We start from the raw sequence: 24,578 nt of genomic DNA, 5'->3' as shown, positions 1-24,578 counted from the left end.
GCCTGAGTGGAACCCCGAACCTGGACCAGCTGGGTGGGGCCCCGGCCATTCTGCCCACAGCTCTTTCTGGAGGTTGGAGCTCCCGCCCTAGTGACAACCAGCACTCACTGGATGCCTTCTTGTGTGACCTGACGGGGACTCAGGGAGGGCAGAGCCCAAGCCCACCTTCTCAGGGTCCTGGCTGACCAGGAGGCAGTAGGCATGGAGAAGGGGGACAAAGAGGCCGTATGTCACTCGGGGCTTAGCTCCTGGTCAGCCTGGCTTGGCCCTGCAACTGTCCAACTCCTGGACACCTGCTTCTTCCGTGCCAGGGGCAGTCAGTGGCCGTTCTCCTCCGAGAGTCTTCCGGGTCAGGGAGCTCGGAGGGCGTGGCAGCCCGGCTGGGCGCGCCGGGACTGGGGTGCTGACCTCTGGAACCCTGGGTCAGTGGACACCATGTGGGAAGCAGAAAAGGGCTCCGACCTGGCGTGCGTCTGCGGGGCCGCCTGAGGGCCATCTCTCCGTTGGGCGCTCGGGCCACCCTCCCTAATGACACAGCCCCAGGGGACCAGAGCAGTTCGACGGCGTCTTGGCCCCGCCCACACTAAGGCCCCGCTCCCAGCGACATATCTGCTGAGCTCCGCTCGGCCAGGCTTTGCGTCACGCCTCCCGTCCGCCTGGACACTTGGCTCCGCCTCCACGCTCAGGGCCCACGCCCACGCCCAGGCCCCGCCTCCACGGCAGAGGCTCCGCCCCCAGGCTCCAGGCCCTTCCCAGCGCTCGGATTCGGTCTCGCGCTCTGGCTCGGTCTCGCGCTCTGCGCCCGGTTCCCCCCGCCTTGGCCCCGCCCACGACTCGGCCCCGCCCATAAGGCCCCGCCTCCACGCCGGAGGCTCCGCGCCGCGCGTTCCTCGCCCTGTCCCCGCGTTGGGCTCCGTCAGGTGCTCCCGGCCCCGCCCCCGCGCTCTCGGCACGCCCCGCGCCCCGGGCCCCGCCCGACGCTCCTGGCCCCGCCCCCGCACTTCCGGGCGGCGCCGGCGGGGGCGCTCCGGCCTGGGCTTAGGCGCTCTGGGCTCCGGCTCCCCGCTCGGGGAAGCGATCGTGGCCGCCGCTACCTCCTCCTCCGCCGCCGCCGCCGCCGCCGCCGGACCGGCCGGAGTCGGGCAGGAGCCGCGTCCCCGCGGAGCAGGCCGGCGGGAGTCCGCGGCTGGCCTTGGCGGCGGCCCCGCGGCCTGCCCCGCGCCCGCCTGCGGGCCGCCGCGCCGCCGCTGCGATGGGGGCCGCCCGGGGCCGCGCCCCCGCCGCGTCCCGCCCGCGGCGCCGCCGCTGAGCGCATGGGCCGCGCCGCGCCGCTCCGGGAGCCGGGCCCGGGGCCCCGCCGCCGTCGCCGCCGCCGCCGCCGCCGCCGCGCGGGTGAGTCGCGCGGCCGGGCGCGCATTCCTGAGGGGCGCGGGCCTGTGCGGCGCCCATTGTAGGCCGCGCGGGCCGGGCCGGGAGCGGGACCCGGAAGAGGGGCTCGGGGGGCGTGCGGGTCCGGGTCCGCGAGGGCTCGGAGCGCGAGAGGAGGCGTGCGGCCCACCGCAGCGAGGGCGGGTGTGTCTAGGAGGGGGTGCTCGCTGCTGATGCCGAAGACGAGGGGTCGGCCCCTGTTGACTCTGGGGCCGGTGGACGGCTCACAGCGGGCAGCCACTTGCTCTGGGTGAGCTGAAAGGAGTGAGGAGTACTCGGGATTCTCAGAAGGAAGGTCCTCCGGGAGGAGGCTGGGGTGTGCAGCTGATGTGTTTGATTGGATGGTGCTGAGTGCGGTGCTGTGATCCGTGGGCCTGGGGCAGAGTGGGTGGTGGGTGCAGAAGCATCCTGGGAATAAGCCGGATGGCGGAGGGTCCCTTCTCCTCCCCGTACAACCCCCGCCCCCCCAACCAAAAAGTAGGAGTGAGTGAACCTGAAACCGGAGGAAGCACTCCCCGTGAGGCAGAGGCTGAGGCCGGGTGGTCTGGCTTGCTTGAGGGGCTCTACTCCCTCGGGGAGATGCTTCACCCCCCAGCTTTCTCTGCCTCTCTCCCGGGTGTATGTCTTAGAGTCCACCTCTGCTCTCCATTTTCATGGGAACTGAGTCCCTTCTGAAACCAGAGCTGTACAGTCAGGGCAGTGACGCTCATAGTTTAGCATCGAGCACAGCAGAGAAAAATGCATTAGTCCTCTGGGCATTTTTCTCAGCTGGTCTCTAAGATAATTAATAAAGAGTGATTGTGCATCTTGGCCCCTTGTTTGTGCTCATACTTCTGTTCTCTGCTGCTTCAGGGAGACCCTCAGACATCCTTGGACCAGGCCTTGTTTTGGAGAACACACACATCTAAACCTGACCTCCCAAGATAGCACTATCTGGGTTTCAGTTTTAAGAACTTGTATTCAGGAACAAGGATGGGAAAGCATACAGCATGTATGTTTCTGTCTGATTCCTAGCCGGTGTTGATGTTTCTTGGATTTCTGGTTTCAGGAAAGCTAAGTGGACTTTTTGGGTTTCTTTGGTCATTGAGGATTTGGGTGGTGGGGGAATAAATTACATGGAAAGCTGTAGTCCCAATCCTTAGGACAATCCTTAGTTAACGGACAGTTGGGAGTATGTCAGAGTCACACTCTGTTGTTTCCATACTTCACATAAATCAAAACTTCAAAAGTTGCATTTGAGTAAAACAAATAAATATACACACGCCTACAGCTCTGAGCTGGCTGCCGTGGTACCCAGGGGGTGCTCCTTGGCAGTGACTGAAGGAGATTGTAAATGAGGCATCAGAGTTGTAGATTCCTTTTGTGGGGTCCCCTTTGTTGAAGGTGGTTACAGGCTGTTGGCCAGATCCAGTGCCTGTGGGTCCGTGACTCTAATCTGAAGCAAGGCAGCACCTTCCTATGTGGTGTGTACGTGTGCACGCTGAACGCCTGCCATGCTTCTTCTTGGGAACCCGGAGATCTCAGTAATGGGAGCGCGTTTCATAACAGCAGCAATGTGGAGAGATGTTCTTGTGCTTCTGGGACACCGAAGGACTCCTGTCAGTTGACAGGCAAAAGCAGATGTGAATTTTAAGAAACGTTTCTTCCGGGCTATGAGAAGATAGCTTAAATGATTAGGGGGACTTGCTCTCACCCAAATGAAAAGACAGCTCGATGTTGAATTTGCTGCTGTTTCAGCACCCGTGAAGGCTGATGTTCCACATCTGTGCCGAGTGTTGTTTTCCTTAATGTTCATGAATTACATGTTTGTTGGTGCCCCTTAGTTGAGAGACCTTGTGTCAGATCCTGTAGGCCCTGCAGAGAACGTTTAAACCAGGCTGCTCCAAGTCGTTTACCTGGAAGACATCAGCACTTTAAGAGAAAGTGACATGACTCGTAATCAGCTTCCCCTTAGAACACAGTGACTTAGTTTTTTCTCAAGGCAAGTGAACCACAGAGCATCTCCAGCAGTAAGGCTCAGGGGACCAGGTGTGGGTCCTTCCTGAGATGGTGACCCCGACAAGAGGGCGCTAGCATCCGGGAGCTGGTGTGGAGACCTCAGAGGTGCTCAGTCCCTATCGATAGGGTTCAGAGGAGGCGACCTTGCAGTTGAAATGGTCTATGAGCAGCAGCTGTCACAGCCCGTGGGCCTTGACCTGAGAAAGCAGGCTGTTCCTGCCGAGGCCGAGATTGCAGCCGACCCGGTAGGCTAGTCACTAGCTGCAGGACAATAGTTGTGACCCATCCTCCACCTCTGGGTGCCATGAGGTGTTGGCAGCTGCTGGCAGGCGAGTGTGTGCAGACCAGGTGTGGGGCAGGTTGCATGTAGGCCAGGGCCCAAGAGTGGAGAGGTGGCTGGGAGGTCTGTGCCTTGTGTTGGTGCCAGGTTTTTGGATTTTGCTCTGCTCCTCTGACTTGCTCAGCGCTCTCAGCGATTGGGCCTATCACGCTTCTCTCCAGTCTCCTAGGCAGACCATCTACATCCAGCAGGCCAGGTTGGGAGGTGTGGCCTGAGCCCGTGGGCTCAGTGTCAGGGAGGACAGGACGTGAGGCTGTGGCAGAGCCCTGACAGGGCAGCCCTCCCTTGTGCGAGACGGGCTTCTAGCAGCAGAGACAGAACCATGGCTCCCTAACTCCGAGAGGGCGAGTCACGTGGCCTTTACTTTCCCGAGCTGCATCCTGTGAGCCGCGGGCTTCCTTAGCTAGTAGGGTTTGGGCCTCGTCTGCTCGGTACCCTCTCTGCTCCTCAGAGTACTCAGTTGCCATTTGCTGTCAGAAGGACACTTTCCTTTTAAGCAAGGTTTTCAAGTCTAGAGCACGTCTGATGGAAGCTTTTTTTAAGACTGTTCATGGGAATTCTCTGGTGGTCCAGTGGTTAGGACTCCAAATTTTTACTGCTGAGGGCCTGGGTTCATTCCCTGCTTGGGAAACTAAGATCCCACAAGCTGGCTTGTGTGGCCAAAAAAAATAAAAGCCTTCACATCATCAGCGGTGTGAGAAGGCCCCTGTGCACGGAAGCAGCGTCCTGTGCTCCTCACTGGAAGGTTCCCTGCTCTTTGGGGTGTGTGGAGACTTAGAAGAACCAGTTGCTGTGTGTTTGCCCGGGTCGTGGGGACACTCAGTGTGAAGCGGTGGAAAGCAAGAAGCAGAGCAGCCGTGGGCTCGAAGAGCGTGGAGGGCCGACATGGCTGCCAGCCTTCGGTGTGGAGTGCCATGTCTGCGCATCACAGCGGCCCCGTGACGCTGAGATACACACCCTCACCTTCCTCGTGAGGGGCTGGCTCTCACCTGGCTTTGCACAGCTGGGAGGACCAGAAGCTCCTGTGTCTGCTCCAGCCCTCCTGCCTTTCTGGAGCTTGAGAGGGCCTGGCCACGCAGTCCTGTAGCAGCTGAGGATGGAGGGTCCCCAGGCTTGTAGTCTCTCTTGGTTCTCACAGAAGGACCCTCAAGGGTAGTGACGCTCTCTGTGTTCTGGACATCGATTTCTTTGTGCCAGAGGCATTCCTGTAGTTGGCAAAGTTTACAGAAATTGTTCTAACATAGTACAAAACCTTGTGACAAAGGATTGAACATTTAAACTGAGTTTCTGGCTTTGAGTTCGAGTGGGAGGGCATCATTGAGAGTCTTGTGGTGAGAAAACCTCTGTGGTCATGTTTCCATGGACCCACCTTTCCTAATCCTTGTCCTCTTAATGGTTTCAACAGGACAGATTGATTCACTTTGGAGCCGTAAGTACTGATGTATTAGGGTGCAGCGCTCATTGTTCATTGACGCACAGAGTCCCAAAATGAATATCCAGGAGCAGGGTTTCCCCTTGGACCTCGGAGCAAGTTTCACCGAAGATGCCCCCCGACCCCCAGTGCCTGGTGAGGAGGGTGAACTGGTGTCCACAGACCCCAGGCCCGTCAGCCACAGCTTCTGCTCTGGGAAAGGCGCTGGGATTAAAGGGGAGACTTCCACAGCCACTCCGAGGCGCTCGGACCTGGACCTGGGGTACGAGCCTGAGGGCAGCGCGTCGCCCACCCCTCCGTACTTGAAGTGGGCCGAGTCGCTGCACTCCCTGCTGGACGATCAAGACGGCATAAACCTGTTTAGGACTTTCCTGAAACAGGAGGACTGTGCCGACCTCCTGGACTTCTGGTTTGCCTGCAGCGGCTTCAGAAAACTGGAGCCCTGTGACTCGAATGAAGAGAAGAGGCTGAAGCTGGCCAGAGCCATCTACCGCAAATACATCCTTGATAACAACGGCATTGTGTCCCGGCAGACCAAGCCCGCCACCAAGAGCTTCATAAAGGACTGCATCTCGAAGCAGCAGATCGACCCCGCCATGTTCGACCAGGCGCAGACGGAGGTCCAGTCCACCATGGAGGAGAACACCTATCCCTCCTTCCTCAAGTCCGACATTTACCTGGAGTACACGAGGACAGGCTCGGAGAGCCCGAAGCTCTGCAGTGACCAGAGCTCTGGGTCAGGGACAGGGAAGGGTGTCCCCGGGTACCTGCCCACGCTGAACGAAGACGAGGAATGGAAGTGTGACCGGGAGGTGGATGAAGACAGTGGCCGGGACCCTGCTCCGCCCGGCAGGCTCACGCAGAAGCTGCTCCTGGAGACGGCCGCCCCGAGGGCCTCCTCGAGTAGACGGTACAGCGAAGGAAGAGAGTTCAGGTGAGTCGACCCGCGGCCTGCAGTCCTGTGCCCACCTCCACGACCTGGAGAAGCAGCCAGGGACAGGCCTTGTCCTTCAGCCAGAGTGGGTGGACTCCCGGAGCCGGGGTGAGTTGTGGGGCTGGTCTTTGCTCACGATACCTTCTCGTGTGTTAGGTGTCTTTACGTTTCTTTTAAAATTGTGTGTGTGTGTGTGTTTTATTCCCGTGCTTGGGCTTCCCCTGGCTGTGGCGAGCGGGGCTGCCCTCCAGCCGTGGGGCCCGGGCTTCTCCCGTGGTGGCGTCTCTGGTTGCGGCTCGTGGGCTTCGTAGTTGTGGTGCACGGGCTTGGTTGCCCCGCAGCACGTGGGATCTTCAGGGACCAGGGATCAAATCCGCTGCATTGGTAGGCGGATTCTTAACCACTGGACCAGCAGGGAAGTCCCAGATGTTTGTTTGTTTGTTTGTTTGTTTGGCTTCATCAGGTCTTAGTTGCTGGGATCTTTGTTTGGGCCCACGGGCTCAGTAGTTGTGGCCTGGGGGCTTAGTTGCCCCAGGCATGTGGGATTTTCATTCCCCAACCAGGAACTGAACCGGAGTCCCCTGCATTGAAAGGCGGATTCTTAACCACTGGACCACTAGGGAAGTTCCCCCTAGATGTTTTTAATATTTGTATTTTGAGGGCACTTTTATTAAGAAAGATTGAAGGCGGGAGAAGGGGATCACAGAGGATGAGATGGTTGGATGGCATCACCGACTCTATGGACATGAGTTTGAGGAAAGTCTGGGCGTTGGTGATGAACGGGGAGGCCTGGCATGCTGCAGTCCATGGGGTCCCAAAGAGTCGGACACGACTGAGCGACTGAACTGACTGACTGACCTATCAAGAACAGCCTAGCCTATGTGGCTTTGTAAGTCATTAGGAATGTTGGAATTCTTAGGAGTCATATGATATTTAAAGCTTACCCTTTAGTAGTAAAATTTGTGTTCTTTTGCACAGAAGGTGGGTTTATGTGGCAGACTTGATCCTCTTGGCTTGATAGGACATTTGAGTGCGTCAGTATGGAGGGGATTCCGGGCCGCTTGGGAGGTGGTGGCGAGGAGGCTGCTGTGCCGCAGGCTGTCCGAGCACCTTGGGAGCTCCCTGTGGCTGCAGCGGGGGCTCAGGATTGGTTGTGCACCTCCTGGGCCCGCCAAGGAAAGGGTTGTGCTGCTGTGTGTTCAGTTCCCAGCTCTCTCCAGTTGCGATCAGTCCTTGCATGGGGCACGGTGCAGCCTTGGAGGCGTGAAGTGGTGCTCTCCGGAAGTCGTTGCCAGTTTGGAAGTGTGCCAGTTTGCTGGAAGTGTGTTTGGTGTGGAGCTGGGGCCTATAGCCAATGTCGGTGGGCGCTCGCGTCCTCACTCATTTCCCTGTCGGTAGGTGGTCCCGGACACTCCTGCCTGCAGAACTGAAAGCCGTGGATTCTGTGGCCCTGCGGATTCAATCGCGCATCTGCAGATGCATCCCTGGGTGCTGGGCTCTCCTGTGGAGGCGGTAAAAGCCCAGATCACCTCTCCAGGCTTTCTGTGGCAGAGAGATTGGCCACTTCTAACAAACACAGTGTTAAACTTTTTCAGGGTTTAAATATTCTTTAAGTGATGTGATGAAAAAAGATACAGTGTTTGAGGTAATCTTTGTGCACCTTTATACACCTATTGTTCACTGTCCTTATGGATTAAGTAATCTTTTTAGGACAGAATATACTATAAAATTACCCTGGTAAGGAAGGCAGTAAGTGACAACAGCTTTTAGAACCTAACGCGGAGGTTTTCGTATTCGATTAGAACAGTTTTAAAATGGGATTATATTTGAGGCCTGGGCTGCAGAGGAAAACAAATTGAGCTCAATTCTGATTTCTGACTTTAGAAATTCCCACGTGCTGCCCCTCACACTTCCCAGTTCTCGGTCGGGGGCCCGTTGTAGCAGCAGCCTTGTTTTTTCTCTCTTCAGTTTGCTCTGTTCGTAGTATGTACCCTTTACTGTCCGATTGCGGGAACATGTTCAGCTGTGAGGACTCAGGCACGTGGAGGTGCTGGCGCCCCCGAGCCCTGCCTGCACTGGGACGCGCCCTCCCGGGGCTGCCTGTGTGGGTGTGTGGATGGGCGCCCTCCTGTGTCAGGGCCGGTGTTCGTCAGCACTGACAGGCTGTGGAGTCCAGCACAGTCCGCTCGCTTTACAGGGGTTGCGGTTAGGGCCCATGAGGTTGAGAGTCACAGAAAACCCAGCCCGCCCGGCTTCCACAGTGAAGGCGTTGGGCTGACCCAGATAGACAGAAAGTCCGGCGCAGGCCCAGCTTCCGGTGCGGTGTGATTCTGACTTCAGCCATGTTTTTTTTAAAGACTTGATTTTGTTTTTGTTGTCTTTTAGGGCAGTTTAATGTTCCCAGCACAGTTGCAAGGAAGGTACAGAGGTTTCCTATGTGCTCTTGCCCCACATGTGCACAGCCTCCCCCTACCACCCCATCAGCGCCCCTACCAGAGTGGTCATTTGTTAACAGCGGATGAACCCGATCCTAATCTCTACTGTCTGCGTGGTCGTGTCTTTTCTAGACGCCATGTAATTGGAAGTAGACCGTATGTAACCTGTTCACATTGGCTTCTCTCACTTGGTCATACGCTTTTAAGGTTCCTCAGTGTCCTTTCGTGGCTTGATAGCTCATAGCTTCAGCCCTGAATAGTATTCCACTCTCTGGATGGACCACAGTGTACGTATCCATTCGCCAGCTAGAGGACTTCCTGATGGGTCCAGCTTTGGGCAGTTGCAGTAAACACCTGTGTGGGGGTTTTTGCGAGGACGTGAGTTTCCATCTCCTGTGGGTAGAACATCTAGGATTGTGAGTGCTGGCTCATGTGGGAGGTCGGTTTTACAGGAACTGCTCTTCTCTGGGTGCTGCTCTGTCTCTGCCTTACCACGGGCAGCTTTGCTCCCGTGTTCTGTAAACAACTGCTCCCCACGGCTAGGGCTGCCGTGTGGCCGGCCCACTCCAGTCTGATCACGGTGCCTGGGCTCCTACCAAGTAGGGCCGCCCCGCCCTGTCCAGCGGGGAGGGAGAAAGAGAGTGGGTGCTGGTGCCCGCCCCCGCTGCCCAGCCGGAGGAGCAGCACGTGCCATCTCAGCGCGGCCGCTGCTGGAGAGTGTGTCAGGAGGGCCTGTCTGGGACAGAACGATAGCAAGGGGCTCCAGAGCTGAGCTCCCCGGCCCCACGGGCCCTGCACGTGAGGCCGCTCCAGCTACGCTTGCTGGGGCTGCCCTGGCTCCCTGTACCAGGTGGGGCTGCCTGTGTGCCCGCTCCTTGCCCGCTCCTCATTGGCTTCACGTGCTCACATGGCTGTTTTTCATGTTGCTGACTTGAGAGCCCTTTCCATAGGTCTTTGTCAGAACTGAGAAAACAGGGGTGTTCCTGCTGTTTTCTGCACTTAACCTAGTCCCCTGGGGTCATTTGGAGCCCTGGGCTGAGGGGTCATTAAATTCCTTGCTGGGTTGCTGTTCTCTGTACCGAAAATTTTCCTGGTCTTTGTGGCCCGTTGTCAGTGGAACTCTGCACTGACTTTGGTTGGTTCCTACCCGCGTTTAAATTTGGTGTGAATTGGCAGAGGGCCGTCTGATGGCACAGGTGTTTTGGCTATTTATTTGCTGAGTGGTTTGGCCTGGGGGCCCAGGGCCTGTAAGACATCCACAGGCTTGGAAGCCTGGCCTGGCCTGCCAGGGGCTGGGCTCGGCCTGCTTGGTCAGGCTTGAAGTCAGGCCATCTTTTTCAGTCCTTCAACTACCTGCACTTATCTGTTGCCACTGGTTTTCTTTTCTCTGTCTCTTTTTAAAAACATATTTCCTTTTTGGGGCACAGTATGCAGTGTGTGAAACTTCCCTGACCAGAGATCGAACCCGTGCCCTGCTGTGGTTAAGCGTGGAGTCTTAACCACAGCGCCACCAAGGAAGCCCCTCTCCTTTTTTAATCGACATATAGTTGACTTACAACGTTGTCTTAATTTCTGCTGTATAGCAAAGTGACTCAGTTATATGTATACTGTATATGCATTCTTTTATATAGTCTTTCCCTTACAGTTTATCTCAGGATATCAAATACAGTTCCTTCTGCTCCACAGCAGAACCTTGTTTATGTTGCTGCTGGTTTTAATGTCTAAGTGGCGAATGCTTTCCATTTCTCTTTACTGCCTTCCTCACTGGTTGAGAAGTTGCCCGAGGACAGGGTCTCACCTGCTCTCTCCTTACATCTTCTGGGTGGGGCAGACAGTGAGGCCCCTGGTCAGCGCTGGTCCCGGTGGCCGTGGGCTGAGAGTTCAGTGCGGATGATGCTTGTAGCAGGAGTAACTCGTGGGTCTGGTGAAGGACGGATGACCAGCCCTTACTGCCCACACTGAGGAACTGCCTGACCTGTTTGTTGCCTTGTCAACTGTGTTCTGGTAATGGCTTAAAGAAGGAGAAATGTAAAAAAAGGAAGCACCCAAATGTGTGTCATTTTGTGTGGAAGGCAGAAAAGTGAGGTTGCTCTGGGGTTTCTCTTGCAGCTCCAGCGCCGTGGCGCGGGGGTGGGGCGGTGACTCTGGGGCCGGCTGCTTCTATCCTCAGGGTGGCGGGGTCCCAGGCGACGGGGGTCTCAGGACACTGGTCCTGCTGCTGTGGTTGTTTTTCAGTCGCTCAGTCGTGTCCGACTCTTTGCAACCCCATGGACTGCAGCACGCCAGGCTTCCCTGTCCTTCACCATCTCCCAGAGTTCGCTCAAACTCATGTCCATTGAGTCAGTGATGCCATCAAAACCATCTCGTCCTCTATTGTCCCCTTCTTCTCTTGGCTTCAATCTTTCCCAACATCAGAATCTTTTCCAGTGAGTCAGCTCTTTGCATCAGGTGGCCAAAGTACTGAAGCTTCGGCTTCAGCATCAGTCCTTCCAGTGAATATTCAAGGTTGATTTCCTTTAGGACTGACTGGTTCAATCTCCTGGCTATCCAAGGGATTCTGGTGACAGCCTGTTTAATTTGACCTTCAGGGCTTCCCAGGTGGCACTGGTAGTAAAGTGACCCGCCTGCCAGTGTAGGAGATATAAGAGATACAGGTTTGATCCCGATCCGTGGGTCTGGACGATCCCTTGGAGGAGAGCCCTGCAATCCTCTGCAGTGTTCTTGCCTGGAGAATCCCATGCCTGGTGGGCTCCAGTCCCCAGGGTCGCAAAGAGTCAGATATGGCTGAAGTGACTTACCGTCACTTACCGTGACCACCGTTGCACTAGTGAAGTGCAAGTACTCTTCACTGTTGGATTCTTAGATCTTTTGGATGGAGGGTGACTCGTTTGTGCAGTGTGGCTCTCCCTGCAAACTTCCCCCTCGTTTTTCCTGCTGCTGAGGCTTTACTCACTCTCAGTTGGGACATGCAGGTTAGGAAGAGAACATGGCCCTGCTGCCTTTTCTTTCACCTTCCAGGTGTGTGGCTTGTCCACCTGGATGAGTTCCTTTAACTGAACAGATGATCCCAAGGTTGGTGACTGGAAATGTTTTTAGACATACTTTAGTGTGCAGCTGTGGGGTTCTCAAGACAGGAATTTACTGGGCATTCCCTTGGGGTCCTGTGGTTAGGACGCCACACTCCTGCTGCAGTCCCGAGTTCACTCCCTGGTTGGGGTACTAAGATCCCACAAGCTGGGCAGTGCAACCAAACAAAAAAGACAGGAGTTTATAGATCTTTCCAGTCACCTTGTGGGCTAGATGGGGAGAAGGTTAATTAAGCTCAGTGGTTTAATTTAAGGACCCCTCGCTTGATGCCTTTTCCACTGGCTGTGTCTTCTGGGGTCACCCTTCTCCTGGTTATGTGATGGTGGGAGAGTTGCCTCACCTCTCTGAGTTTTCCTATAACATGAGGAGGATGAAGCAAGGGCCTGCCAGATGAGGCTATCAGGGAGGCTCGTGAGCTGGTCCGTGGTGGTGCCAGCACGCAGCAGGTGTCCAGGGCACACAGCAAGTGCTTGAAGTTTCAGATCCTGCTGTGTCTTCGTTGTCATCTGAACTTACTGGTCTGCTCAATGTTGGTGACATTCTCATCCAGGTGACAGGCGATTTCAGATCGTGACACTTTGCAGTTTTACTAATCGTGTATCCTGAGAGGCACCCAAAGCTGCCATCCTTAGCTACAGAAGTAGCATCACCATCTACCAGCTCCAGCCCAGCCCACCTGGCCAGCCCAGCCCACCAGCCCAGACTCCCTGGCCAAGAGTGTGCTCAGCCCTCTGCTTCTCGCTGTGGCGCCCGCCACCTCCTGCAACCACAGAACCTTCTAGCTGAGTCTCTGCCCCAGTCTCTCCCCCACCACGCCCAGAAGGATCGTTTCTAGATGCCGGTCTGGCACGCGCTCCTTTCCTCCCTGACGCGTGGACTCCCCCCGGCTCCTGTGACTTCGCGTGTCCACGGGAGACCTGGTCACAGTGCCGATACACTGTGTGTGCCTTGTGTGCCTGTCGGTAGGGGGGGCTGGCTAGTGAGAGTTCATGAGCTAGTTGCAGGAGAATCAAAAAATATTTTCTCTATTTCAGTCCCACAGAACTCTGTAGTCTTTGATGACAGATTTCAGCAGAGCTCAGGACTTCGGAGATGGAGAGGCCCCTTTGTCACGTGCTCCGCGGCAGTGGCTTTATGAAAGGGGAGTGCCTGCAGGGACCGTGGCCTGTGGGGCTGCCGCAGCCAGATCGAGGTGCCTGGGCAGGCGGGTGGCCGGGCGTGTGCGTCTCTGTGTGTCCACTGCCCAGGGATCAGCCGGTTCTCAGGTTTGCGTGCCAGTTAGCGTCACGGAGACTTGCATCTGATTCATACGCACTGTCTGTTAGTCTCCTCTAGCATCCTGACTTCATTTACACCAGTTTACCTGGCATCCTTAGAAATGGTGGAGTTTGGCCAAGTGGTCGTTGTTCAGTGAGGGAAAAGGCAGATGGCCTAATAATTCTGTCTTCAGTCCACCTTGAGGCTGAGTACGTGTGTGTGTGTGTGTGTGTGTGTGTGTGTAAGTAAGAAAACCAGCGTTGCTTTATTTTTCCCCCGTGTCACATCAGTACAAATGCACATTTTTGTGAACCACTCAGGCTGCACCCAGGGCCCGTTAATTCCAAAAAATGTTTGATTGAGAAAACAACTCAGTCAGTCTCTTCAGTTCCTTCCCAGAACTCAGGCGTGCCTTCTGACTTAGTGAAAAGAAACGTAGTCTCCAGGGCCGTGCAGAGGGCTTCGTGTCTGTCTGTGAGGGGCTGCAGCCTGCCCCTTCCTCATCCCTTCTCAGAACCAGTGAAAACCTTGGGAGCAGCTGGACTCCGCTCTTTTGTTTGGACCAAAGTCCACCAGTTTTTGTGGATAGAGACAACGAGCCTTGCTTGGTGTGGCCCGGTGGACACCCTCCTCAGCTCCCCAGGGCCAGGAGGCTCCTACTGCCTGGCTTGTGGGGTCTTAGTCCCCCCACCAGGGGTTGAACCTGGACCCTCGGCAGTGAGAGCCGGGAGACCTGACCGTCACTGGGCCGCCGGGGACCACCCTGCCTTGTGTCCTTGGGGTCATTAACATGCTTTCGTCTGGAGTCAGTCCTCTCTGAATCACTAGCTCATTTTCAGTCTTCTCTTAAGGAGATATTTAGAAATGATCAGAAAGCATGTTGCATGCGGCACTGCGAGTAATAGCTCGCAGTCAGAATATAGTTCACTTGGTGTCTGATCTGATCTGACACAGGCCTTGTTGTACAGGGATTTTTTTTGTATGGCTGGAGAATATAGGCTTTCTGTTTTCTTCATTTGGTTTTTCTACATTTTCCAAATTCCTATAAAGCATACATTTTTGTAACTAGAAAATATATTATTAAAATATATACAAAAATGTATCATAAGAAGGTCTGGATGATATGCAGTTTTCAAAAGCATATCTTTGTCTTTTAAAAGGATCATATGTGGAGAAGGAACTGGCAACCCACTCCAGTGTTCTTGCCTGGAGAATCCCAGGGACGGAGGAGCCTAGTGGGCTGCCGTCTATGGGGTCGCACAGAGTCGGACACGACTGAAGCGACTTAGCAGCAGCATAACTGTCTATTGTAGTCCATTATTTTAATTATACTATCAAATAGTAGCTTATACATGAGCTTATATTCTGTTTTTCAACAGTTTAATCCATGATTGCATTTGATAAGCAAACAAAAACCATGTATTGTTTTTAATATTGTTTGGAGATTGAAATGAAGCAAACTTTGTGGCTAAAAACAATTTAAAGCAATGAGACAAAAATAAAGTTCATAGGTTAATATAAAAAAATAAAGCAATTAGACAGAATAAAATAAATAAAAGGATCATATAAATGTTTCCTTTAAGTGTGATCTTAGGTTTTAATGTTTGCACTATTATACCAGTATTTTAATTAATTTTAATTTTCATTAAAAAAAAAAAGAAGGAAAAATTCAAATAACACTAAAAGGCCGAAAACTAAGTTTGGCAGTCTCATGACCCCTGGCCTTTCCAGGGTGGCCACGTCCAGCTTCTTACCCGAATGTGAGTCAGTTCAGGTCACCATGGCAAAATACGGTAGACTTGGGGACTTGGGTGACAGACTCTTCTCATAGTTCTGGAGGCTGGAGGCCCCAGGCCGAGGCGCCAGCAGCAAAGCAGCCTCTGTCCCATTCCCCTCGAGGTTTGCGCATGGGCCTTTTCTCACTAGGTCCCGGTGGAGACAGACAGCTCCCTGGTCTCTTCTGCCAAGGGCAGTGATCCTATGGGATCAGAGCCCCACTTATATTTCTATTTATTTATTTTATACTTTTTGAAACCTTTTACTTATTTGGGCTTCCCTGGTGGCTCAAATGATAAAGAATCTGCCTGTAGTGCGGGAGACCTGGGTTCAATCCCTGGGTCAGCAAGATCCCCGGGAGAAGGAAATGGCAACCCACTCCAGTACTCTCGCCTGGAGAATCCCATGGACAGAGAAGCCTGGTGGGCTTCTGTCCCTGGGGCTGCAAAGAGTTGGACACGACTGAAGAGACTAACTCGCACTTGTTCAGAGACCTGTGCTGCGTCTCTTGCTCCACGGGCTTGCTCTGGCTGCAGCAGGCAAGACTGCCCTGCCCGCAGCCCAGGCTCTCCCTGCAGCGGCCACTGTGGCTGTGGTGCGGGCCTGGCTGCCCTTGGCCTCTGGGGTCGTCCCAGACCGGGATTAAATCTGCGTCCCCTGCCTTGGCAGGCGGATTCTTAACCCCTGGGCTGCCAGGGAAGTCCAGACCTTTTCTCTTTTGTAAACTGTTTCAGTAGTTTTTGTCTTTTTTCCCCCATTGTGCTTCATATGTATGTTTTCCAGACCTGTCTACCATCGGCTCGTTTCTCTTCAGTCTACTATTAGGCCTGTCTGTGGAGTTCTTGGAGAAGGCAATGGCACCCCACTCCAGTACTCTTGCCTGGAAAATCCCACGGACGGAGGAGCCTCTTGGGCTGCAGTCCATGGGGTCACTAAGAGTCAGACACGACTGAGCAACTTCACTTTCACTTTTCACTTTCATGCATTGGAGAAGGAAATGGCAACCCACTCCAGTGTTCTTGCCTAGAGAATCCCAGGGACGGGGGAGCCTGGTGTGCTGCCGTCCATGGGGTCGCACAGAGTCGGACACAACTGAAGCGACTTAGCAGCAGCAGCAGTGGAGTTCTTAACTTCAATTGTTATATTTTTCAAGTTTAGTGTTCATTTGATTCTTCTTTTTGTTTTTTTAATATTCAGTTCTCTGCTCAGACTCTCTCAGAAGCTTGTCTTTTAATGAACATGTTCATCACATGCATTTTAATGTCCTGTGATTTTAAAATTGGGGTATTTTGTGGTTCTTTTTCTATTGTCTGTTTTTCTCATGTTCTTGAGTTGGCTGGTCCTGCCTCCTAGTATGCTGGGCAGTTTTTACTAAACACTGGACATAGATTCTGTATGTGACACAGATTAAGAAATCACTTGAGGACCCCAAGCACATTTTTCTCCAGTGAGGGCTTACCTGGCCTTTAGTGTGGGGACTTGTCACTTTACACCAGCCGGAACCAGTCATCCCTTTAGGATAGCCACTGGGATCCCAGCTGAAGGCCTGGCGTCTGCACCAGCGTCCACACCTTTGGTGCATTTGAAACGCCCACGTAGGAATGAAGTTATCACATTCTCAGCCTGGAGGTCACTGCTTGAGGACCTCAAGGAGAAAAGTGGGACCCTGTGTCTGACTTCTCCATCTGTTCTTCTCTTTTCCCTCATGTTTTAGCCCCTTAAGACCTCATTTCCCTGGTAGCTCTTGTGCCTTGTTGTTGACTCACTAAGTCCAACTCTTTTGTAACCCCATGGACTGTAGCCCGCCAGGCTCCTCTGTCCATGGGATTTCCCAGGCAAGAATACTGGGATCATTCCATTCTCCAGGGGATCTTCCTGACCCAGAGAGTGAACCCACGTCTCCTCATTGCAGGTGGGTTCTTCATCACTGAGCTGCCAGGGAAGCCCCTCTGTGCCTTAAAACACATGAAAACCTTTCTGTCTGTTTTTCTCATTGGTCTTGCAAGTGGTAGTTTGCTCCCGGGTCAGGGGACTAAAATCCACATGCCATGCAGTGCAGCCAAAAAAAAAGAAAAATCTGTGAAGAGATGAGTCCTGTTGGGCATCCCTGTTTCTCTGGATGTGCCTTTAGCTGCCTACGGGCAGAGTGAGTGCTCCGTGGATCATACAGCTCAAATGTCCTTCTGTGTCCACACACTCACCCCATTTGCCCTCTCAATATTGTTCAAAGGTAAATAATCTGAATAATTGTGTGCCCTTCCAAAGCATCTTTATGAATATAGAAATTAATACGAACATATTGTTATATTTTTAATGTTAAATACATTGTAAAGTAGGAATTTTCTTTAGAGAAATGTATGTGACCTAAAAAATGAGGTCCATCACACAGAATATGGTTTATGTTGAGTATGAACTCCAGACCCATTGTGTATATGTTCGTTTTTCAGGTATAAAGATGACTTTACTAATCACTGTCAGCATTTCTGGTGTTGTCGTTGAGTTTGGGTTTTGTTGCTTCCTCCCTCTAGGTATTGTTGCGTGTCTCCCGTGTGACAGAGGCGGCTGGGTGGATTATGGCCGGGTTCACTGTGACCTAAATGAGAAGCACACTCGGGGCCCTGGTGGACCTCGTGCTACTCGGTGCGCACGGCAGACGGGTTCAGCCACGTGTTGGCTCACCTCCCTTAGTGTGAGCTGCTGGCCTCCGCGTCCGCCCTGCACGGGCCCGTGTCTGAGCTATGCCACCGACACTCTTCCTGGGGGCAGAGAACAGGTCCCCAGGTGCCCCTTTGCTGGGGCCTCCCGCCCCACGGGGGTTCCCACTCTCTGCTGGTCTTGGCTTCCCAGCGACGTGGCCATGCCCCACCTTCCAGGCAGCCCCCAGGGCCACAGGCGCGGAGACGGCAGAGTTGAAGGGGCCGGGTGAGGCCTGGCGCGGTGCTCCGAGGGGCGGTCTGAGCCGGGGTAGGCCAGTGACGGGACACTGTTGGACATCCCAGCGTCGACGAAATGGCAGGCTTGCATGTTGGTGCTGTGAAATTCTGCTTCGGAATGTAAAGTTTTGTGGTGCCGTGTGCAGTTTGTTGGAATTAATGTAAAGGTGACACATTTTCGTGGTGAACAAAGAGTCTGGCAAGTGAGAGCAGTCCAGAGTCCATCCTGTGTGCAATGGAAGCAGGGGCTGTGTCTTGCCTGGTAGGGCTTTCTTGTAAGGTGGTCAGGGCAGGTTCATTTGGATACGGTAAAAGTCCTTTAAAAAGAAAATCCGTTTGAAACGTTGTGAAAGAAAACTTCATCAGTGGAAAAATCAAATAACTTATAAAAGCAAAGTACCTGAAGAGTCTGAGTTCTCCCTCAGGTTTTCACTTTCTCGGCAAACTTCATGTGCTGAGTCAGGAGAGGCAGACAAGGGTGTCCTTCGGGCCTAGGGGCTGCCAAACGCGTGGTTAGCTTAAAGAAGGTTGAGTGTTACCTGGGGCTTCCCTGGTGGCTCAGCAGTAAAGAATCTGCCTGCAGCGCCGGAGATGTGCGTTGGATCCCTGGGTCGAGAAGATCCCCTGGAGAAGGAAATGGCAACCCACTCCAGTATTCTTGCCTAGGAAATCCCATGGATCCTGATGGGCTCTAGTCCATGGGGTTGCAAAGGTCAGACATGACTTAGTGACTAAACAATAGCAAACAACGAGAGTTACCTGGTGATGTTAGGAAGTGAAGAGGGTTACCCAAGGCTTGGAATTTCTGGTTTCTGAATTACTTCAAGGGAACAAATGGTACTGTTTTATGAACAGAGTTTTGAGTTTGACTAGATTCATAAGTGCATGATCTTAATTTTTGAAAAGCCATGTTTTCAGAGTTGCTGATTTGGTCTTGTAGCTTCAATCCCGATAACTAGTCTCCTTATCAGAGTTCTGTGCGATCTCAGAACTGCAGCCCTCAGCCTCCCGTCTGCTTTAGGTTGTGAACTGGGGATCGATTCAGGCCTGTGGTAAAGAGGTTGTGGGCTGGCCACGTGATCTGTGATTTTGAGCTCATCAAGAGCCCATGTCTGGAGTCCCTAGCTGGATTTGCGCAACCTCAGGGGTTGACAGATAGCATCTCTGTCTGTTATTCTGAACAGCCTGCAGTTTGTTGGGAGGTGTCGCTCTTGCATGTTGATGGTGGTGATTCGCATTTGTGAAGAGTGACCAGCCCATTCCTTGGAGCTTCTGTTTGAGCTGTCAGAAGCTGGAGTGAGGGGCTGAAGTCTCCAGGGGAGGTTAGTGCCAGATGCATGCTGACCCCGTCATTGGAGTGAGAGTGATTCATTAAAAATCATAGTGGCAAACACATACCTGACCATGTGGAAAGCAGACAGCTAGTGGGGAGCTGCTGTCTAATTACAGGGAGCTCAGCCTGGTGCTCTCTGATGACCTAGAGGGGTGGGGTGGGGAGTGTGACTGATTGGCGTTGTTGTATGGCAGAAACCAACACAATATTGTAAAGCAATTCTTCTTCAACTAAAAATTTTTTTAAATGAATACCAAAAAAAAAAAAATCACGGTGGCAGATTCTGTGAAACATTTTTTGTTACACTTTTTAAATACTGCCACATGGAGTTCCTCTTCATCAGATCCATGTAATCTAAAGATCTGTGTGAAGCATTTGTGTGAGTCCAGGCCCTGAAGGATTTCTGCTGATGTCTGAGAAGCCTGCTGTGCAGAGAAAAGCTGATGTAAATGTGCAGTGTTTGCGTGGAGCAGAGATGAGCAGGGCTTCTGCTCCGGTTCATCCCTCATTTGAGCTCTTGCTGGCGAGTTCCAGTTGCGGTGCTTTACAGTTTTCAGCGTGCTCTTCACGTATATTGTTCCATAGATTTCAACTGCTCTGCAGCAATGAACATCCAGGGACACGTTGCAAAAGTTATATAAGAAATATATTTGGTGCAGGAAAATTGAAAAACACAGATAAGTGAGAAGTGCTCTCACTGGGTCCCTCTCAAATCTTCTTGGCATCTGTGTGGTCTCCTCCCTGCACAGATGGGTCCTGACCCATGTCACTCACAGCATGAATCTTTAGCAGGTGTTGTAAAGAGTTGCTGGTTTATCGTAAAGAGTTACTGGTGTTCACAGCTGCACACAAGAATCGTGGCAAAGAGGGAGTCCCCCTCGCTGACCTGTGAATCTCTCAAGCCAGGAGTGCATGGTCTCCCTTGAGCATGGAGTTCTGACCTTAGCGCCTTGAATCTGCTGTGTTCAGCATCTTACAGGAAGTCAGGGGGGGTCTCCGTCCTGCAGCCCTTAGCCCCCAGCCTCATCCCGCTCCACGTGCGGGATGCTGTGCCGGACGTGCTGGCCCGTCTAAGTCTAGCGGTTTCTGCATCGTCTGGTGCTCGGCATCCCCTTGTGTGCTCCTGAAGGGTGCTCGGACCCCTTTCAAAGAGGTGGCCATCGTCAATCCACTTTGCAGGAGTAACCTGCCCACAGTCAAGTGCTGGTAAGCAGTGGTGAGGGCATATGGGCCCTGGGGGCCACTCTGGGGCCAGGGTCCTCCACTGCCTGCCTTGTGGGGGGCCAGGGTGTGGCGTCCGTGACCACCACGCCCAGTCCGTGCCTGCCTTTTCCACAGAGCGTAGATCCTTCTGTTGTTACTGTTCAGTCTTGACTCTGATGCCCTTTGGCGTGTTGTGCAATTCAGCATTCATTCATGGTAGTGGGTGCGGTGTGCCAGTTGGGTAATAAAAATAAGTAAAGGGTCATAAAATAAATAAAAGGCGTGTGGGACCGGGAGGCCACCTCACAGCACAGATCACAGGCTCTAGACGCCTGCCTGGTGAAGACCCGTCAGGGTGGGGCGGGGCTGCTCAGGGCTAAGAGGATGGCACAGCAGGTAGATGTCCTGCTACAAGGGTGCGTCCTCCCAGCACACGCAGATCAAACGATGGGTGTGAATAGAATGTGCATCATCCTAAAGTATCTCTGCCACTCATCACCTCTTTTTTGAAAAATAATTTTTTAGTTTTGGCTGAACTGGGTCTTGGTTGTTGCACACAGGCTTTTTCTAGCTGCAGCGAGTGGCGGCTACGCTAGCTGTCAGGCTTGGCCTTCTCTTTGCGGTGGCGTCTTGTTGCAGAGCGCAGGCTGCAGGACATGAGGGCTTCAGTAGGTGCGGTGCACAGTCTTGGTTGCCCCGCGGCATCTTCAATCCCAGACCAGGGATTGAACCTGCGTGCCCTGCGTTGGTAGGCGGATTCTTTATCACTGGACCACCAGGGGAGTCCCACGAGATCATCTCTTAATTACAAAGGAAAACAGTGAAGTTAGAGTAGAAACTTGGCAGGCACTGGGTTTGCCGCTGGCATTTGGACCAGCCTGCAGGACGTTCCTGGAAGCGTGGTGGCATCGCCTTTGTGCCGCTCCTGGAAGCGCCTGCCGGGATCTCACAGGAGGCCGTCTGGGCCCTTGAGAGTGTCCCAGCGGGACAGGCTGTGGGCGTCTGAAGACTGGACAGTCATTATGCGGCTGTGGCCTGGGTCTTGGGACATCGGAATGGCTCTCAAGGCCGCTCCTGCCCAGGGGAGGGGTCCGCGCTCTGCCTCCTGCTGCTCTCTGTCTGTCTGTCGCCCCTGCGTCCCAGGTCACTGGGCTCTGGCCTGGGGCACCAGGTCTAGAGGCTGGGTGGGGAAGGTGTGGGCCGGGCCAGCCTCGCCTTCCCAGGAGGGGCTTGCAGAGGTGATGACCAGGAGGGTCACTGCACAGGGCCTGGGGGCACAGAGCTCTCCCGAGACCCTGCTCTTGAGTCCTTTGGCTTTTACCAAGGAGGGAAATTGCTGGATCCTACGGCAACTCTGTTTTAAGTTTTAGAAACTACCAGACTGTGTCCCACCGAGTCTCTGCTGTTTACACCCCCGTCAAAAGCTTACGAAGTTCCACAGAAACTGAAAGGATTACCAAGCAGTGAAAGTGAATTTCAGCCCACTGAAATTACCCTTCAGGAATAAAGGGGAAATCAAGACAGTTTCAGACCAGCAAACACTGAGCAAGTGTCAGCTGCAGCACTTGTACTCACGGATGTACTGAAGGGTGTTCTTCAGGCCGAGAAAATGCTCTCAGGGCAGGAGGGACAGGGGAGGGCGTGGTGACTCCAGGCCGCTGTTGAAGGATAAAGCAAGACTGGTGATATCTCCTGGGGTTAAGATACCACATGGATCCAAAACCCAAACGCCAACAGCACATGAGTGTGTGGGAGGTGGGTGGAGTTAATTCTGTTTTTTTTTCTTTTTTGCTGCTCCATGTGGCACGTGGGCTGTTAGTTCCTCAACCTAGGGTCGAACGTGCACCCCCTGTAGTGGAAGTGCAGAGTCTTACCTGCTGGACTGCCAGGGAACTCCCGAGTGGAGTTACCTCTGACCATGTGTTGCCTGGGAACAGGTAGAATGCAGTTAATTGGACCTTGATGCATCAAGGGTACCTGTTGTAATCCCTGAAGGAACCATTGAAAGAACAGTGAAAGAGCTACTTTATTAGAGGGAGGAGACAGAAAATAGAAAGTATTCCAAAAGAAGGAGGAACAAAGTATAGAACAGCCGTGACCGACAGCAAGCAGTGAGCCGGTGGGTCCACTCTGTAGCCACACTGAACGCAGCAGGACCGGAGAAGCGATTAAAAGGAAGAACTGTCAGACCAGATCGTGGGAAGGCAGCTGCTCAGGAAGGAGACAGAAGCAAAAGGACGCGGGAAGTGTTGGAGGGAAAGTGTGGAGGGCGGAGTCCTGCACTCAGCGGCCCCAGAGGCCGGGGGGTCCTGCGGGTTCTGTCGTGAGGTCTGGAAGCCACAGAGAGGCCGGAGGTGTCGCTAGATCCCGAGTCTGAGTTTCGGTTCCGGCTGTCCTGTGGGGAGCAGCCGGCGGCCCCCGGGGGACGTTTTGCAGAGCTTCCGGTGTCGCGGCAGCCTGTGGCGCCTGTCCCGAGGGCTGGCCTCGCTGCCGGCCCCTCCTTCTCTTTCTCCCCACTCACTTTTCTTCCCCGTGTGTCTGGACGTGGAGCTGTGTGTGTGCTAGGGTTTGCTCAGCACTGGACGCTGGGGAAAGAACCCATGTTTTCCTTGCTTGTCACCTCAAAGCTGGGTTTCCTGGGCCCCGTCGGAGGAGGGCACAGGCAGCCTGTGCAGGTGTTGGGGTTGCAGGCTCAATCCTGCCCTCTCGGGAAAGGTGAGGGCCTGGGGCTTGCAGGTGCTGGCCCTGAGGTAGGGGGACATGGAGGGGCGACTCAGCTGTCCGTGGTCTGAATTCCAGCGCAGTGGCTGTGTTGGTGATCGCATTGATGGTTTGTGTTTAAACAGCCAGAGGAATAGCAGTGTCATTTAGGGAGAGCATGGTGCTGCAGATGTGGGCTCTGCGTCAGCGCTCATGTGGGCCCAGGGCGGCCCCTGTCCCTTCCCCGGAGCCTCTGGGCCCTGTGCCCGCCCTCATTTGGCAGGAACCTGGCTGCTTTGGGGGCTCAGGAGGACCGTGATGTGGGGTAATGAGCCCGGGTCCTGAGCTGGAGGGCAAGTCGTGAGCACTGTCACCGTCTTGGAGGTGCCGTGGCCACTCTGCTTGTGTGTGTGGCCCCGGGGAGGTGGGCTGCTCGCTGGGGTCTCTCCAGCGATACTGCCTGGCCCGGCCCAGCTCACGCGTCCTGCGTGACTGGCGTTCTGAGGTAGCAAGGTGTGGGCTGGCCTTTCCCCAAGCATCCACGGCTCACACCACGGCGTCCCCCTGGGCACCATGGATGCAGAAGCACTCTGCTCCCTTCTCTGCAGCGAGCACATGGGTCCCCAGAGCCAGTGCGGCTGCCGTTCACGAGAGCCCTGACCAGGATGAGGCTGCAGTCAGAGCCCTCAGAGGCCTCCTCGTCATGTCCCCACTTCACACGACCCTTGGGGACTGACCACCGCTGCTTCCAGGGGGCTCAGGGAAGAGCAGGTGGTGCGGGGAGCCGCAGCTGCAAGGGACTGGCGGGGCCTTCGCAGGACGAGCATAACAGAGACTCCAGAAAGGGGGGCGTGTGTGGGGTCAGGTGTGCGGGGATTCAGGACACGGTGGTGGTGTGGTGCTCAGTGCTCGTGGCTGGATCTCCATTTTGATGCAGAGGAGTAAGTGGATTTTACATGCACATATTTCAGGTAGAGATCTTAAAAAATATTGAAGTATTTGGAGAAAAACTGAGGAATATATTTACGATTGTCAAATGAGGAAAGTTGGCCTATGTAAGATACAAAAAAAAAATCTGTAAGGAGAAAGATTGGTAAGTCTGATTCCACAGAAGTAAACTTGTCTAATACCAAAATCGACATAAACAAAGTTAAGAAGTGACATTTAGGGAGGAAGTATTTTCACGTATTTGTAACCAGAGGTAATAGTGAGAATATTCAAGTGAAAGTCGCTCAGTTGTGTCTGACTCTTTGCGACCCCGTGGACTGTCCATGGAATTCTCCAGGCCAGAATACTGGAGTGGGCAGCCTTTCTCTTCTCCTGGGGATCTTCCCAACCCAGGGATCGAATGCATGTCTCCCACATTGCAGGCAGATGTTTTACCAGCTGAGCCACAAGGGAAGTTCAAGAATATTTAAAGACATCTGTAAATCACTAAGAAACTCATCAACCGCCTAACAGAAAATACAAAGTATGAACAGGTCATTTAAAGAGCAAAGAATTAACTTAAGTGACATCTCAATGCTCCCCCTGCTGACCATCTACCAGGGAAATGCAAACTGTTAGTGTCAATTTCTGGCTAGTTCGGCGACCCATGGTGGCGCGTCCTGCCCAGGGGGTGCGGGATGGGCACTGATGTCCCAGAGGGCAGCATGGCAGCCGCTCTCACATCCACGGCCCTTGTGCTCGCCCCTGCTCGTCCACGCTGTGCCAGTGCTCAGG

At 53.8% G+C, this 24,578-nt stretch overlaps 1 protein-coding gene and 1 long non-coding RNA gene across 6 annotated transcripts in view; one reads left to right on the top strand and one right to left on the bottom strand.

Moving 5' to 3' along the window:
- The first annotated feature begins 1,294 nt into the window (after positions 1 to 1,294).
- Positions 1,295 to 24,578, top strand: part of AXIN1 (axin 1) — a 38,476-nt gene continuing 15,192 nt past the window's right edge. Inside the window, exons 1-2 of one of the 5 annotated variants that reach the window (XM_061400563.1) lie at positions 1,295 to 1,392; positions 5,172 to 6,132. In XM_061400563.1, the coding sequence (XP_061256547.1) occupies positions 5,255 to 6,132 (878 nt within the window). In that variant the 5' untranslated portion in view covers positions 1,295 to 1,392; positions 5,172 to 5,254. Of the gene's footprint in view, positions 1,393 to 1,486; positions 6,133 to 24,578 lie in introns of those variants that run through there. The other 4 variants (XM_061400562.1, XM_061400565.1, XM_061400564.1 and 1 more) reach the window with 4 other exon arrangements.
- On the bottom strand, positions 9,720 to 22,726 carry LOC133238029 (uncharacterized). Its single transcript, XR_009733429.1, has 3 exons — positions 22,031 to 22,726; positions 18,021 to 21,814; positions 9,720 to 17,937 (listed from the first exon to the last, which is right to left on the bottom strand). It is a non-coding gene; the product is annotated as an uncharacterized LOC133238029 (long non-coding RNA).

The sequence above is a fragment of the Bos javanicus genome, chromosome 25, assembly GCF_032452875.1.
Source record: "Bos javanicus breed banteng chromosome 25, ARS-OSU_banteng_1.0, whole genome shotgun sequence".
NCBI lineage: Eukaryota > Metazoa > Chordata > Mammalia > Artiodactyla > Bovidae > Bos > Bos javanicus.
The sequence above is the reverse complement of the archived record's forward strand: the minus strand, read 5'-3'. Positions and strand labels throughout refer to the sequence as shown.